Source organism: Camelus bactrianus, chromosome 18 (genome assembly GCF_048773025.1).
Source record: "Camelus bactrianus isolate YW-2024 breed Bactrian camel chromosome 18, ASM4877302v1, whole genome shotgun sequence".
In the NCBI taxonomy this organism is placed as follows: domain Eukaryota; kingdom Metazoa; phylum Chordata; class Mammalia; order Artiodactyla; family Camelidae; genus Camelus; species Camelus bactrianus.
In genome coordinates, this window is record NC_133556.1 from 3,161,409 (window position 1) to 3,178,157 (window position 16,749).

At 62.5% G+C, this 16,749-nt stretch overlaps 1 protein-coding gene across 4 annotated transcripts in view; it reads right to left on the reverse strand.

Moving 5' to 3' along the window:
- Positions 1 to 2,843: 2,843 nt before the first annotated feature.
- Positions 2,844 to 16,749, reverse strand: part of RADIL (Rap associating with DIL domain) — a 53,060-nt gene continuing 39,154 nt past the window's right edge. For 2 of the 4 annotated variants that reach the window (XM_074345590.1, XM_074345593.1), the window contains 10 exons: positions 15,468 to 15,628; positions 11,159 to 11,271; positions 10,182 to 10,419; positions 9,446 to 9,618; positions 6,186 to 6,336; positions 5,024 to 5,214; positions 4,553 to 4,904; positions 4,203 to 4,342; positions 3,655 to 3,794; positions 2,844 to 3,198 (listed from right to left, as the gene is read on the reverse strand). In XM_074345590.1, the coding sequence (XP_074201691.1) occupies positions 3,093 to 3,198; positions 3,655 to 3,794; positions 4,203 to 4,342; positions 4,553 to 4,904; positions 5,024 to 5,214; positions 6,186 to 6,336; positions 9,446 to 9,618; positions 10,182 to 10,419; positions 11,159 to 11,271; positions 15,468 to 15,628 (1,765 nt within the window). In that variant the 3' untranslated portion in view covers positions 2,844 to 3,092. The remainder of the gene's footprint in view (positions 3,199 to 3,654; positions 3,795 to 4,202; positions 4,343 to 4,552; positions 4,905 to 5,023; positions 5,215 to 6,185; positions 6,337 to 9,445; positions 9,619 to 10,181; positions 10,420 to 11,158; positions 11,272 to 15,467; positions 15,629 to 16,749) is intronic. The other 2 variants (XM_074345591.1, XM_074345592.1) reach the window with 2 other exon arrangements.

Sequence of the window (16,749 nt, forward strand, 5' to 3'; positions counted from 1 at the left end):
AGCTGCTGCCAAGCCCAGGGCACCCAGCGTCAGCCTGTGTCCCAGGTGTTACAGAACTAACAAACAGGTCACGAATACATGCAGTCAGAAAGGAAGCGAGGTGACAGCTGCCACTGGGGAGTGATTTTGGTCAGTGTCCTTTTTAAGTCTTCCTTAAATGAGAAGGCGGGGTTCTGGGGCCCTGCTGGTGGTCTGGAGGTGCTGTCACCTTTGCAGGCCTGCAGCCTCCTACCAGCAGGAGGGAGGGCAGGGCCGACCCAACAGGGAACTCCTGGGGACCCGACACCTGCCACTAGTAGCCTTGTTCAAGCAAATGCGGGTTCGCGTTGGTGTGGTCCCAAGTGGGGGAGACACGCTGAGTGTGGTGGGGCAAGAAGCGCTCCAGCCTCCGCGCTTTCTACCACTGTTTCATTCAAGTCAGCTTCCCCCTTGCAGACCAACCTCCAAGGTTCTCCGCCCGACACCTGGAGGGCCGGGCCACCAGATGGTGCTGCTGCTCAGCGAGCGCCAGCCCGGCTCCGGCCACGCCCCTCGCAGGCTCCGCCCCACCTTCCCGCCCGGCCCCGGTCACGCCCCTCGCGGTTTCCGCCCCACCGCCCTCTGAGCAAGCCACGCCCATCTCGTAGTCACGCCTCCGGCCTCTGGCTCCGCTCCGCCCCGCCGCCCACGGGGCCGACTTGGTGTCTCGGACACCCTAACGACGCCCAGGCTGAAGGAGGCCGGGCCGCCTCTGCCTGGCGTCCAGGCCTCAGGGTGGGGCACAAGGAGCAGCGCCTCAGGACACTGGTGCGGGGCACGCTGAAGGACTGCTGAGCCTCCCAGGATGGGGCAGCCCCTGACAGCCCCGCCCGCGCCTCCCGGGCCCCGCCCGCCAGACCCTGCGTGGCCCTCCCGACTTGTGTCCCGGGAGGCCGGGCTTGAGGATGACATCTAGGGAAAATGCTCTACTGCTTTTGCCAGATGCCGACTCATGCTCAGCTTTCAGTAATTGCAGGTCGTCCAGATAGAGCAAGTCTGGGACCCAAGTGTGCATAAGAACTACTTTGAGAATATGGATTTTTGAGAGGACCCTTTTCTTCCCTGCTTCACACAGAGCCACGGTCAATCCAGAAATACTCGCTGTTTTCCTTGCAGGGTGGACTTTTGTGGCGGCTGAGAGTCCAAACTACCTGAGTTCAAATCCTGGCCACCTCCCAGGTGATGGATGATTAACTACCAGTCTGGGTCTGGAATCGTAGCTCACCCCCGCACCCTGTGTGGCCTCCTCGTGGGGGGCGTGCTTACCCATGTCCGATAGGGCATCAGCAGCAGTGACGGAGGCTGCAAGTGCCTTGGAAGCTGGGCTGGTCTCCTGCACTGCTGCCTGTGCGGTGAGGACTTGCCAGGCTGGCCTGCGGGTCCGAGAGACTCACCTGGAGTCAGGCTGAGTGAGAATGAAGGATGCTGTTTCCAGACACAGGGTTCTGACACCTTTTTCCTTAGAGCATTATTGTGACGATGGCTGACTGATGTAGAAAATCAGCCTCCGTGTGTGCCAGTTTCCTCATCTGAAAAATGGCAGAAAGTAACAGTATCCACGTCAAACGGCTGTTGTGAGGATGAAATGTGTTTTTCCCTGCAGAGCCCTTGGAGGGCTTGGCACTGCGTGGCCTGTGCAAGAAGTGAACTTGGGGTTCTCTCCCTTCCTGGGGCTCCAGCCCGGCGGGAACTCCGCAGTGCCTGCCGGGGGTCCCCTGTGCGGCCCCGCAGGGTGATCCAGGCTCTGTCTGCTGCACCCGGAGGAGTGGAGAAGGGATGGGTGTAATTTGACAGACTTTGGACCAGCCGCCAGGCTCCCTAAGCTTGTGCCCTCATATCAGTTTGGGGCTTTAAGAATCTTTGGGGTTCAGGAGTGCACTGAAATGACGTGTGTAAAAGTACACTTCATCCAGCGTTTTGGGAACTGCTTTGAGGCGGGTGGGATACAGGTGCCTAACACAGAACGCTACAGGGAGGGCCCCTGAAGCACCTGCACCTCTCTCTGTGCTCACCAGGGGGCAGCGTGGAGCTGAGTCAGGCCCTGTGCTCAGGTTGCATCTGGGACAGGACTTCAGACGGCTGGATCTGGTCCACTAGATCGTTTCCACATGAGGGGTGCGTCTGCAGCTGACTGGCCAGGACCTCCTCGTCCCCACAGTCTGTTCCTGTCAAAAAGGAGAACCCCGGCCAAGAGCCCAGCCTCGGGCTCCCTGCACGGAGCGCAGGACGTGGGAGCCGTCTGCACATGGACCACAAGCTGCAGAACCCAGTTCGTGCCTCAGCCGTGCTGTCACCTTGACACTGACATGCCCTGGCTCGGCCCTGCGCACAGTCAGCCGCTGGTGGAGTGAACACCAGCCCAGCCAGAGGATTAAGAGCCTGGGAACGGCCAGCCCGGTATTAGGGCCAAGCCGCGCCGTTAGTGATCGGAGGAAACCAGGAGGAGGCAAGGGTCTCCAGGGGGAGGAGGCCTGGGGACCCAGAGTGGGTCAAGACTCTCACTTTATAACCTCAGGGCGTCTAGACCTTTCTTTGGGACCATGCTGAGTGTGGGATCACCAGGAGTGAACCACTCTGCCGGGCAGCTCTGGCCCCCTTCATGGGGGACCAGGGGGTGCCTGGCGCATCCCCTGCTGCTCTGTTTCTGGACAGGGTGGAGAGCAGACAAGGAATTAGTTAAAGCCATCCCGCCACCCCAACAACCCCTGCATCCTCGCAGGGCCCCTCCCAAGCTGGCTGGGAGTGGAGCAGTCCTGGGGAGTCCCTGGCAGCCCCTCTGGGGAGCCCGCACGGTGCCCACCCAGACCCCACGCCACACTGCCCTCTAAGAGTATGAAAGATATTTTATTGAATGCATAGTTCTCCATTAAAATTTCCAAACATAAAAGCTCTGACAAACATCACAACAGTGTCATCTGTCATATAAATAAAATATACACTAAGATGTACATTATCTACAGGGTGAGGACCAAAGCCAGTGTCCCAAAGATGACCAACCACACAGAACAGCTGGCAGAAGGTGACGTGACCTGGGGACCCTCAGATGTGGGGCCTGGGCCATCTTTGCAGCCCACCTAGGGGGGAGGCGTGCGGAAGCGGATCTTCTTGGCTGTTTCCACGTCAGACTTGGCGACCAGAAACCGCATCTTCTTTCCCCCATGCCGAATCAGATCCACGGCTCTGAAACAGCAACGGGATGGGGCACAGAGGAGCTGGCACAGTCAGGAGTCAGGCCTGTCCAGCTGAGGGGCAGGCAGAGCCTCCTAGAGGGGCCCTGGGAGAGCCCAACCTCCCACCCCTGAGCACCCCGAGCTGTGACAGGGCTTCGGGATCACGGAGCCCTGCCCAGGCTGTCCGTTCCAGAGCCCACCCCACCCCGAGGTGCCGAGCCCCGGGCAGCGCTGGTGTGTTGTCAGAGGACCGACGAGGGGATGGAAGGGCGGGAGGTGGCCACAGGGAAGCAGGCTGGACGGCTGTGCCTCCACCTGCTCACCTATAGAATAGGGGTGACAGGACCCGCCTGCTGGGTCAGGGGGCGAAACCCAGCCTGTCTCCAGGGCCGACCTGGCCCCGCTCGGGCTGGGGTGTTGGGGGGGGGCACTTCAGGGGGAGGTCCCTCGGGGGAGGGAGAGGTACCTCAGGTAGCTGACGCCCACCAGGCTGCTTCCATTCACCTCCAGGATGCGGTCTCCCAGCGACAGCCGCCCGTCGGCCGCTGCAGGGCTACCGGGGAGCAGGGTCTGGATGTAGAGCCCGGGGGCGCCCAGTGGCGTGTGCTGAGGGAGAAGCAGAGGTCCAGGGCTCTGTGGGCCCCTCACTCTTGGGCGTCCCCCAGGAAGAGCCTCCTCAGCCCCTCTCTCGGCCGCGAGGCCAGGCCTGGGCTCACCGTATGTCATCAGTGTGTCCGCAGGGACAGCACAGGGCACCACCACTGTCCCCGCCGGCCAGGGCAGCCAGCCCGAGAGCCGAGGACGCAGGCGGTGGAGCAGGCCGGGGGAGGCCACTGCCACACAGGCCCTGTCCCCTTCTCTCAAATCCCACAAGATGCCCCTGCCAAGTTCCTGGTCCCCACTGCCACAGGCCTCCCCCGCCTGCCCGCCCATGACCACACCAGCTGTGGGCCCGTCTTTGGTAAAGAGGAGGAACGCAAGGGGCTGCAGGGAGTGGCGGGGCCGGGCTCTCACCATCCCATCGATCAGGCCCATGCCCAGCCCAGAGGGGCCTCGCTCCAGCTCCACCACGAACATGCAGCAGAAGTCATCTGTGCTGGAGCTGCGGCTGGAGGGGGCTGGAGGGGGCTCGGCGGCCAGGGCCGCACACTCTCCTGGATGGGCCAGAAAAGCACAGCGGGGTGAGCGGCCGGTGGCTCGTGCCTCCAGCCAGACTGCCCAGTCTGGCCCCGGAGCCTGTTCCGTGTCCAGGGCGGCGGGCGCTCGTGGGCAGACACTGACGGCCCAGGCCGGAAGTGCCGCCAGGACCCCGCGGTGGGAAGCGCCCAAGGAGCCCAGCCAGGTCCAGCAGGGCCGGGGCTCACCTTCCGGAGCTGTGCCCCAGGGGCCGCTCGGCCCATTCCTCCTCCCTTCCAAGAGCGCTTCCCCGCAGGCACTGCTGGGCGCTGGCTGGTCGGGCACAGCGGGCTCGGGGCCGAGAGGGGTGCTGGGGGGCGTGAGCAGGCACGAGGAGTCCCCGTGCAGGGGCCTGGCCTGAGCGCCCCCCCGGCTCGCACGGCTGGGCTGCCTTCTTGGAGGGCCCTGCGCCCGGGGAGCCCCCGCGGAAGGAAGAGGGCGCTCTGGGCTGGCCTCTCGGGCTCCCCTGCCAGGGTCCCTGGAAGCCAGGGGGCAGCTCTGGGCCTCGGGGAGGCCCTCAGGGCTGGTGAGACGCGGGCCCTGGGGAGAGAGGGAGAGGGAACTCAGTACGGAGCTGCCGACAGAGGGGCCGGCAACTGGGGCACCGTGAACCCCGGGGGCCATGGAGCAGCAGCCGGGCGCGGCTACCCCCCGGGTACCTCGGGGCACGCTGGCTGGGCGGGCCCCCCGCCCGGGCTGGGCTTGCTCCGCAGGCTCCACAGGAAGTGGCGGATGTACAGGAGGTGCTGGTAGATGCTGTCATCCAGACAGTCCGCTTCCAGGTCCACCTGGAAGCCCTCGCTTGGCAAAACGATGGGTGGCGGGTTTTCATAGGACTCCAGGACCTCCTCTGTGAGGGCGAGGACAGCATGACCGGCCCGGCTGGGAAGAGGCTGCCTGGCTACCCCTGCCTGACGCTGCGGGAACCCAGGAGGGGATCTGGGCTGGGGTGAACAGCCCACACTGCACTCTCGTCCCTCCTCAATCCCAGTGACCACTTCCGGGATAAAGCCCCAGCTCCTAGTTCAGAACTCCTACCCCACCCCCACCCCACCTGCGGCCCTGGGGTCCCCCTACCCCCCGCCTGCCCCCACGGGAAACCCAGCTCGCTCAGCCCACCGCCTGTGCCCCGAGACGATGCCTGCTCCCCTCGGGGCTCCCATGGCCACACTGCCTACATCCCACACGTGTCACCCGGGGTGGACACGGCCTGCTCACATGCTGGCCTCTGCACTAGGACTCAGGCACGTCCCAGACCTGGGGGAAGGCAGGAGCCCACACGGCATTCTCAGCTCCCAGCACAGCACCTGCCCCGCGGCAGGCCTCGGAAATGAACCAGTAGATGGGGGCGGGGGACAGTGTCCATGATACAAGCCCCTAGGTCACCAGGGTGGGAAGAAGGCATTCGAAGCCCTACTTCTCTCTAGATCTTCCCCCATCCTTGATTTTCTATTTTTGTTCATGTTACAATATACATAATGCTAACGAGGAGAGGCATGTCTGATTTATAAAACACGTACATGTGTGTGGACACAAGAGTCAAGCCTGCTCAGCAGTGTTTCCTGTCGGGCTGTGCAGTGGCGCCCAGTGTGGACACCCCGCTCTCTCCCTGGTAGCCGGGCACTGGGGGAGGCCCCATGAGGGGCAGCAGGGGCCTTGGACCTGAGCCCAGAGCTGAGGGGACAAAGAGAGCCTCCCCCCAAGGCTATCTTCTTCCTTGGGTGTCCTGCCCTGTCCCCCACCTGGGGGCCTCCACGGCTGGGGGTCAGGGAGCCCATGGTCCACGCCCAAGTTCCCCACCCCTGCAGGGAGAAGCCTCACCAGACTTGAAGGCTTCAGGGCTGTCCTGGGCGCCCGGCTCCCAGGCACTCATGGGGCCCATGGCCGAGGCCAGCTGGTACTGAGTCAGCAGCCGGTGCAGCTGCGCAGGGCTCAGGGAGGGGAAGGCGGCCCGCAGGTTGGCCCAGCTCATCTGGGTGACAAGAAGGAACTCCTGCTCAAAGGCCCAGAAGGCACGGCCCCGCCCCAGGGATGGCCTGCCTTCTGAGCTCTCTTGAGGGAAGCAGCAGAGAACTCCCTGCCTGGCACACAGAGCCCCCAGCATCCGTGCAGGACAGTGAGGTCAGTCGGGGGTTGGGAGGGTCCAGGACCGGTGCAGCGGCCCCCGTCCCCCAGCGTGAGCAGCTCACCCTGCTGCCTCATGGGCGTCCGGGGTGAGAGCCAGGGTCAGGGTGGCGGCTCCCAGGACAAGTGCCTTGTCCACTGAGCAAACCCTCATCAATCACATCATTTCTCAGGGCTGAGAAACGACGGAAAAGGCTACTGGGAGACCGGGGGGGGATGAACCTGGGCTCCCGCCTTGTGCTGCGGAACCAAGCAGGCCCAAGACACGCGCGAAGGCAGAACTACACCACTAAGAGCCCTGGGGGCCTGGCTTGTGTGCTAGGGACAGGAGAGCTCCCTGAGTTAGCCGGACGGCAGAGTTAGAGCGCAGGCAGAAGGCGCACCCCTGTCCCTACGCCGTGCGTCTCCACCCTTCCTGTTCTCTGGAAGCCCGGCCCGCTGCTCTCTCCCCGCGTCCGCGCGGTTCTGTGAGCGGACGCTCTAGGAGCTCCCGGAAGACACGAGTGCTGGAGGCACGCGGGGGCCCGGCTGGCGGCCCATGTGCAGGCCACTGTCCCAGCGCCAGGGCCTGGGCTGCAGGACTGCAGGCTGGAGGTCAGCTCCGGGGCCCTCCAGCTCCCCAAGCTGCTCTCAAGAAGTCAGAAACCACCCCGATCGCTGACCTCCGGGACCAGCAGCCTCATTCCCCTCAGGAAGCTGAGAGGTCTCTCTGAAGTCCCGGAGCCCCGGGCCTCGGGGCGGCCCAGCCGCCGCGCGCTCTCCCGCTGGATGCTCGGCTGGGGCCGCGCTGGTTTGTCTTCACTCGTGTTTGCTCTGATCCCTCCGGCCTCCTGCTGCCTGGACACGTGGGTGTCAGGGATGGGCCCTTTAATTCCCTGCTTTCTTCTTTCCTCTCTTGCTCCCTCACGTGATTTTAAGCGCCAACATCAGGAGGCCTGGGCGGTGGTTACTGAGCGTCTGCTGTGAAGGGACCCTGAATGTCCTGGGCTACGCGGGGGAGGGGCAGGGTGGGCCCCAGCAGCGGCCCCCTCCTCACCCCAAACACACACCAGTGAGAGATGGCTTTGTCTGTCTGTAGGTGCTTTTGGTTTCTGGGTTCCTTCGCCCACGTCTACGGTCTCTCCAGCCCTAACAGCGCTGAAGCCACCCGGCAGGACCCCGTTTCCGTCTCGGCATCTCTGGCTTTCTGGGCGGCTTCCCCGACTTTACCTTCCGGCCCTGCTGGGGAACTTCTCATCTCCACTGCCGCAGTGTTACTTCCCAAGGATTCTTTTGGTTCTCTTATTTATAGCCTCCTGCTATTACCTTATGGACACTTTATCTTCTCTCACCTTTATGAGGACATAAATGGTTTTGGGTTTTTTTTTCAAGTTTCTTTTCCCTGAATAGTCTGTTTTGAAGGCAGCAAACTATGGGTGGAGGCCTGTTTTTATAGGGGCCTCAAGTTAAGAATGGTTTTCACATTTTTAAAGGACTTAAAAAGAAAAAAAAAACAGCAAGAAAGCTTCTGGTATGGAAACCGAAGTGCAAAGCAACCACGACCCGGCCCTTTGCAGAAGAGGTTTCCCGCCCTGCTCTGTCTCCTCCAGCCGCACTCCCTCACACACACATTGGGAGCTGTCTACTCCCGCTCTGGAGCAGGACCTGGACGTCTGCCTGGCAGCACCCCCCTGAGCAGGAGCTTGGCCGTCCTGGCCGCAAGGTCACCCTGGCCTGGCTGGTTTGCTGTGAAAGCCCAGTGTCCACATCCTCCGGTCCCCCAGGCTGTCACTGACCGCCAGCTCTGCCCGGTCAGTCACACCTGCTTGGAGGGCACAGGTCTGGGCCTGGCCTGGTGAGAGCGCTGGGGCTCCCACACGCACAGGCACTTGGCTGCTGGATGCCCCTCCTTCAGGATGAGATCTGGGCTGTGCCAGGAGGGTGGCACAACCAAGACGTCACTGCCACCGCGTCCTCCTTGCTCTGCACGCTCTGTATCCAAGTGCAATCGGCACAGAGACCCACATTCACCCGAAGCACAGAGCTCAGGAACTGCTCACCCAATGCACACGCTTGTGCCCTGGCCCAGGACGAAAGCAGAGTGCAGGCAGCAGTGCCCGTGGGCCCCATCGCGCCCCGTGCTCAGTGGACACGCTGTCACCACTGCGCTCAGACCAGGCCCAGAGGTGGGCAGAGCAGCTGTGTTCCCCTTGCCGTTCAAACGTGGACCTCCCGGGGCCTGGAAGCTGGACCCCCGTGCTGCCCCGCAGACACGCCCACCACCCTGGGCGGCTCGGGCCGCTGGGCAGGAAACGGACTGGTTGGGCAGGACCCACTGGTCAGCTGTGGCAGCTGCATCAGGGCGCAGGGGAGCGGGCGCATTGTTTCCTACTGCTGTGGTGGTTGTAACAGGACCACGGACTTGGCGGTAGGAGCAACGCAAGTGTACAGCTCTCAGTTCTGGGGCCAGACGTCCAGCACGGGTCGTGCTGGGCTAGAATCAAGGGGTCGCAGGGCTGTGTCCCTTCTGGTGGATCCAGGGCAGGATCCATTTCCAGGCTGTGGTACGACGGAGGTCCCATTTTTGTGCTGGCCTTTGGCTGAGGGCTGTCCCATCCTGACTCCTGGGGGCCCCTCCTCCACTTCTGCTTCCCTAGGTCCTGTCTCTCTGAACTGCTCTTCCATCTCCCTCTTAAAACACAAGTCTTAAGGACTCATGTGCTTAGATGGGGGCCCACAGGTGCCAGGGCGATCACCTCGGTGTTCACCTCCTTCACAGCAGGAGAGCCCTTGCGCCACAGTCGTAGGTCAGGGACGAGGCACAGACATCCTTCAGGCCGGCACCCTGCCGGCAGGTTGGGCCAGCCTTGGACGGGACCAACCACAAGTTCTCAGAGCCCAACTTGGTCTGTAAGCCGCCAACCCCAGAGCCCCACCCCTGCTGCACTCGGGGGCCCCACCCTCTGCACCACTCCCACCTGGATGAGCTGGGCACTGGGAGTGGCCAGCAGGTTGAGGGAGCAGGAGAGCTTCCGGAAGAAGTGCTCGCCGGCCTCCCCGAAGCCGGCGCCCCTCGTCCAGTCCAGGAGCTGCTGCAGGCGGGCGCAGGCCTGGACACCTCTGGGCCAGTGGAAGCAGCTCAGAGAGGGGCCTGGCGGAGGGGAGGGGAGGGTGATGCCCAGGCTGCCCTCACAGAGAAGGTGCACTGCCCACCTGCCCCCAGGGGAGCCAAGCCCCCACTCCAGGCCTCTGGACAAGTGGGAAACCTGGTACGTTTCCAAGGCAATTGCCTGCTTCTGGACCCCTCTCTGGATAGGTGTGAGGGTGGGTGGGCACAGGAGGCCGGAGGGAAGATGGCAGGGCAGCTGCTCAACCCTGAGGTCAAAGGGCCATGGTCCAGCCCTTCCCATGTGCTGTGGGCTGCCTGCTCTCCCTGCCCCATGCCCCAGCTGGGCCTCAGCCAGAAGTAACTGGTGCCCTGAGCCCTGGCAGGGCAATGGGGGCGATCTGGCTGGCAGTGAGGCCGGGTTAAAGGTCACATCACTTCCCTGAGCCTTTTCCCTCCTCTGTCACGGGGGTCGTGGGCCAGGTGGGGATAAAATGAACCAGGACAGGCCCGAGGGCCCTGTGCAGTCAAGGACAGGTGCCCTGACTGTGGCAGAGCTGTGCCCAGGAGCCGGCGCCCCTGCAGGAACAGGGTCCCCAGGTCCTCACCCCTGTCCAGCAGCTGGTTGAGGAGCAGCGTGCTGGAGAAGAAGAAGAGGTAGGCCAGCACCTGGGCGGCGATCTCAGGGTGCACATGCAGCTGCCGCAGCAGGTCCAGAGCAGCCTGGTAGACCGACACGACGCGGCGCAGCTCCTCGGGCAGCTGGGGGGCCGGGCACCAGCCCTCCCGGCACTCCGTCTGGAAAGGGGGGCATTCTAGCAGGGCTGGGAGGCAGACGTACAGGGACTGGGGACAAGAGAACACCGGCCACCGTCAGCAGTGGCCCCGGGCCTGACCTGTCAAGCCCCTGCCTCGGCCAGACCACGCACGCGTCCAACAGGCTGCAGCGACCAGCGCGGGCAGCGAGTGATGGGCCCCCAACAAGTGCCTGCGGGCAGGGCAGGGGCTCAGTAACGCTCCTGGTGAAGGTGCAGATGACACGAGGCTGCAGCCACCCCAGCAGAGGGGCGGGACGACACCCTGGGGGTCTTCAGGGGCAGGAGCTCTGCCCCCTTCTTGGTTTATCAGAGGGTTTTACTGGACAGAGGGGTGGAGAGTGGGCCACCACACACCATCCAATGACCCTCAACCTGCTGGGCCAAAGACACAGCAGAACCCTATCATCGTCCAGGAAAACCAAGGCTCAGAGAGGAGAAAGCTGAGGCCTGTAATCCAGGCCTGACCACTGCTCAGCCCTGAGTCCTGAGATCCCCGACGCCAGCGGGCAGGATGACCAGCCAGCCGTGCGCTGCCCACCCCGGCGGGCCCAGCCCGTGTGAGCAGCAGAGAGGAGCCGCCAGCACTCCCACCCGCCTTCCAGATTGTTTCCCCGGAGCAGCCGCCTCCGTCTCTCCCACCCCGCCGGCCCTGAGTGGGTTCACGGGACAAGAGTAACAGTGGGGGGAGGGAGGGGGCCAAGGCCAGGGTTCAGGTGGGCAGAAGCTCAGATCCCCCCGCTCCTCCCTGGGGCCCCGCGAGGCCGTACCTTGGAGACGTAGTACACGCACTGCTGGAAGGCGTACAGGATGACCTCCTCCAGCACTGCCATGGCCTCCTCGCTGGCCGTGAGGGTGCAGGAGAACAGGGACTCCTTCGAGCCTGTGGGGAGATGCAGCGCCGTCACCGCGTGGGGGCGGCTGGACCTCGGGACACGTGCAAGACGCTTCCAGAACCACAGCAACTTCCACACTCGCCCCGATGCCTCCTGAGTGTGCTCGCCCAGCGCCCTCCCCTGGGGTTTGGAAAACCTGATAAACCAGAGCCACAGAGCAGCCCGACCTGATCCCAATCCCCCCGCCACACCTCTCCCAGGGGCCCTGGGGCCCCGAGGTGCTGGCCAGGGTGGCCGGGACCCAAGCACCGCGCCTCCGGGCCCATCGGCACTGAACTGATACCAAGGGCATCAGAAGGTCATTAGCTGATAGATGCTGATATGTTTTCTGTCAGAACCAAATGCCCCAGAAACAGCAGATCCTGACCTAACTTCCCGCAGGTCACTTCTCACTCGGGACACTGGTCAGAGCACCTAAAGAGACCATCAGTCAGTAGAATCATGACGTTTCCCAAGAAGAGAAGCCCAATGGTCCACGTCTGTGTCCCCCCGAGCGCCCCAGAACACTGCAGGGGAGATGCCGCCGTGTCTCAGGCACAGGGTGGAGACCCCGGACTCTCAAGGGGCCGCTCTAGGGGGGTCACCTGAGACAGCAGGCCAGGGGGCGGCCTCCCAGGCTGGGCAGCAGCCAGGGGGCGTGGCTGCAGCCGGGACCGGGGGGCACGAGCAGACCTTCCCCCAGGGAGGGGCTCCTGTAGAGCTGGGAGGCCAGACTAGCAACAGGGTCGCCAGGACCAGCACAGGGGTAGGCACCCCAAGGGGCCTTCCAGAACGCGGGGAGGCATGAGGTCCACAGGGCTGGGGTCCTGCCAGCAACTAGGGGAAGGGGCCGGATGCAGACGCCTGCCGCCGTCCCCAACTCTCTCAGCTCCTTGTTGCTCTTCACAGGGACCGAAGGCTGCGGCCCTGGCCTTGTGCGTCCAGTGTGGACGGGCCCAGTCCACCAGCAGGGACTCCCCCTCACTGCCCGTGCTGCTCCACAGGGCAGCCCTGCATCTGGGAATCTCCCTCAGGCCCGGGGTTGGGGGAGGCCGAGAATCGCTCTGAGTGCTAAGCTGGGCCTCCCAGAAGCACAGGGACCAGGCTGCCCTGCCGCCAGGTAAACAGGAAGAAAACGGTGTGCCAGTTCATCAGAGACCCACCCTGCAGACGTCAAGACGTGCCGTCAAGGGCTCGGGGCTCCCTGAACCCCAGGGCTCACACCCCAATAAACCACCTGACCAGGAAGCCAGCGGCCTGCAGGGCCTCCCCAGAGCTGGCCTGCAGGTCTCATGTAGGGTCCTGGTGGGGTCTGGTTGCTCCCGGCGGCCTCACTGGGCTTTGGGGAAGAAGCAAATCGAGCTTCTTGAGGGGCCCCAGGTCTAGGGGAGCAAGAGGGTCTTAACAGGGCTGGCTGTTCCCCAGTCAGCTGCAATACTCCTTTCTTCCGGAAAGTTCCAGGCCTACAGAAACACACCAGGCTGGCCCCTCTGCTGACTGGAACGCACGCAGACCCAATGTATTTCACAGCCAACCACAGCCAGTGGGAACGCAGGCCGAGAAACCCAGCTCCAAACCCTCTCACCGCAGCGGGGCCCGTGCGAGGGGTGCCGCCAGCTTGTCTGAGAAGGCCGCCCTGCACCCCTCGTGTGGGAGCGGGGCTCTGGTGGGAGGAGGGGACCCATGGAGCACAGCCACGGGGCAGGCTCCCAGCAGACGTCACTCCCAGCTGCGAGGTGGGCTCTGCTGAGCAACAGCCCACGAGCCTTTCTGAACCTCCCTCCCTCGGCCCAGGCCTGAGGCCCCCCTCTGGGCACCTGGGGACCCTTCCCAAACACACACATCTGCAGGCACTGAGACCGAGCCTCAAAGTCTCACAGGAGAATTTTAAATGAATAAATTAAACATCACCCCCATCCTCAGCCGGCCCTGGGCTGATCTTCTATCTGCCTGTTCGAAAGGGCCTCCTGGATAACAGCTTTGGACAAAAAAAAAAAAAAGGTGTTTAGGGAAAGAAAAGGCTATTTTTCCAGCTTTCAGGACATGACATCTCTGTTTTTAGAATTCTTCCCACAGATACTTCCTGCTGAAGGTCGGGAGGCCAGGCCAGCAGGCCGTCTGCAGCCCTCCTTCGCCCTCTGTGGTGCTGCTGTTCCTCTGAGCTCTCCAGAGCCTGCGCCCCTGGGACATCGTCTCTGAGACGGTCAGACCCCGTGGTGGCTTCCCCGGCCCACGTGGTCCCCAGGGCAGGCGGAGGCGGGACCCCGGCCGTCCACACGCTCACCCTCCCAGCACCGACTGGGCTACAGGACATCCGGGCCTCAGACCAAAAATCACTTCTTCCCAAGAGCAGAGGCAAGAGGAAGGACGCATAGACCCCAGCAGCTTTTTTCATGAAAATCAGCCGGACTCAGGGTCCCCATGAAGGACTAACGCCAGGACTGCAGGCTCTCAACTCAACACAGCGCCTGAAACACGCCAGATGAGAAGGGGCGTTGGAGGACTTGGCTGTGAACACTGGGACCAAAGTCAGAACAGGGCTGGGGTGGGGGTGGGGTTCTCCCAGCTGACTTTCTCTGGAGCCAGAATGGGCAGGTCTCCCTCTAACACCCCGGCCCCTGGCATCCCACACAGAAGGACAAGCCAGAGGCCGGGGCGCTCGCTGGCCGATGCTGCGTGCAGAGGAGTCCACCCACACTCAGAACCTGCTGGGTGGCTGCAGCCTGGGCCCTGGGCAGCTGGAACCCCCACCCCACCCCAGGAGCCTGGCTGGGGTGGAGAGAGAGGTGACCAGAGGCCTTGCAAGGAAGGGAGGGCTGGGCTGCAGGCGCTGCAGTCCAGCAGGGCCAAGCGCAGGGCAGGCCCAGGCTGCTGGATGGAGCGCGGGGACCTGACAGCAGAGACCTGAGCAGGTGGGGCCGTTATGATACGTTCAAGGGAAAAGGCACATGCTAGTCTGCTTCCGATCTAGGCCTGGTGGACAGAGAGCAGCCGCCCCACCCCAGGAGTCTAATGGGCGGTGTTCACAGTGTCCCCCCAGGGGACATGGGACAGAGCGACGGGCCAGCGGGCCTGGGGTGAATGGCCACTGCTTCTCTCCACAGATCCACAGATGCCCAGGCTCCCGGGCCCTGGGAGCCCAACACAGTGCCCGCTGCCCACCTCACAGGGAGGTAGCGGGTAAAAAAGACCACCACTGATGTGAGCAAAGTAGACAGACCCCACACCCTGCCTCCCCGAGCCCAGGCTCCCCAGGGACATCCCAGGTCCCTACCCACCAACCCGTCTCCACGGCTGGCTCCCAGTGGCTGGCTGAGCACAGAGTGGGACAGTCTGCCCCGTGCAGACCACCCCTCACCGTCAGCCACCAAGAGCCCCTCCTCTCAGGAAACATAGCCCGCTGGCATCGGGCCGAGCAGGGCCCAGCATGGACCGCCCCCCGCGAGACACAGCTGAGCCCTCAGAGATGCTGGGCAGACCCCGCCCTGCCTCCCACTGCAGCGCCACCTCAGGAGTCCCCCGGCTCTGGCGAGGCCGTGAACAGGAGGGAGGGAAGCGAGCAGCTTCGTTTTCACCGCGGCTGAGCAACGCTGCTGGGGTGAAACCCAGCCCCGGGGAGCACGGCTGTCACATCCAGGTCCTGCTGCAGGTCGGCCCTGCTGCCCCTCCCAGCCCCGTTCCAGGACCCCCGATGGCTCCCGCCACCCTTGTCAGACACACGCCAGCTGAAGTCCCACTCGGCCAGCCAAACGCCACCTTCTCCACGAAGCCCTCCCAGACAGCCAGTCACTCTCTCACTTAGTGTTTTCAGCACTTTATGCTGCATTTCATAAATTCTACAACGCTCTTTCCCAGGTTTTAATCTCTGAAGTCAACACGCATCACACAGCCTCATAGCTCTCACTGGCGATGTGTTCCTTGTAAGGGATGGTGGCCTGGGGCCGGCGCACTGCACTCTTTCCCCTGGTGCTCGGTGAGTGATCTGCGTCCCCTGGGCCTCCCTGGGAGGAGCAAAGTGGGGCTGCGTGAAGTCATGGGGGGACACAGTGCCAGGGATGAGAGGTGGCGAGTTAGCCAACCCCCACGTCACCTCCCTCTTGGAGGAAGCCCCTGACACAAACCCACTCTGTTCTGGGGGCCAACGCGACCTGAGACAGCCAGGTGACACCCACTCGCCCGCCTGGGAACAGCAGCACAGCCATACCTGTGACATTCAGCTCCTCCTCCAAGCTCTGCATGTAGAGAGGACACTTCTGCTGGATGAAGTACAGCAGCTCCACCGAGTTGGACATCCAGAAGAGGATGGGCTGCAGGTCTGGAGCCAGGCCGGCCATGGTAAAGCTGGCCGAGGAGAGGGGCTCCTGGCTGCCGAGACAGAGACCAAGAGTTACACTGGGACCGTCACCCAGGGAGGCCGAGTCCGCTACTCCCTGCACGCAGGGACATCGGACACTCACAAGGACCGCCACAACCTGTCAACCCACCCACGTCAGGCTGGGAAATTAGATACAGATCGATAATCTGTTGGGGCGCATCCCCCACCAACCCTCAGAGGAAGGACCACCCCGGCCACAGCCACTGGTAAAGGACCCTAGTAAGTGCACTGTTCGCATCTCCTCCCTCAGAACTAGGTAACGGAGTGGCTGTGACTGCAAACAGCCAGCAAGCTACCTGTGGTATTTGAGAACGGGAGACACCAGCATCCGTGTCTGGTTTAAGCGCTGACAGAGCAAATAGTAATGTAACGACGTGGGGAGGTGGGCAGGCAAGGCGAGCCGAGCACTGCCTCCTGAGAGCAGGAGGTCAGCGGGAGAAATTAGGAGTCTGGGATTAGCAGATACAAACGACTCTGTGTGAAACAGATAAACAACAAGGACCTACTGGACAGCACAGGAAACTATATTCAGTATCTTGTAACAACCTAAATGAAAAAGAATATATATACACACACGCCTGAGTCACAATGCTGTGCACCTGAAACTAACACAACATTGTAAATCAACTATAGTTTCATTAAGAAAAAAGGCCACCTGCGGAATGGGAGAAAATATTTGCAAATCGTACATCAGATAAGAGGTTAGTTTCCAATATATATAAGGACCTCCTACAATTCAAAAGCAAAAAGCCCAATAACCCAATTAAACACAGGCTAAAGACTTGAATAGATAAGTCTGCAGAGAAGACAAGCAGCCAGCCAGCAGATGCAGGAAAAGGTGCTCACATCCCTAACCATCAGGCAGAGAGGAGTCAGAACCACAGCGAGGCGTCACCTCGCACCGGGCAGAATGGCTTCATCGAGAAGAGCAGAGACAGCCGACGCTGGCGAGGACGTGGGGAGGAGGGCCCCCTCATGCACCACGGGTGGGGATGCAAGACGGTGCGGCCACTGTGGAAACCCGTATGGAGGCTCCTCAAAAAATTAAAAATGGAACTGCCATGTGATCCAGCAATCCCACTTCTAGGTGTTTGTGCAGAAGAAGTGAAAT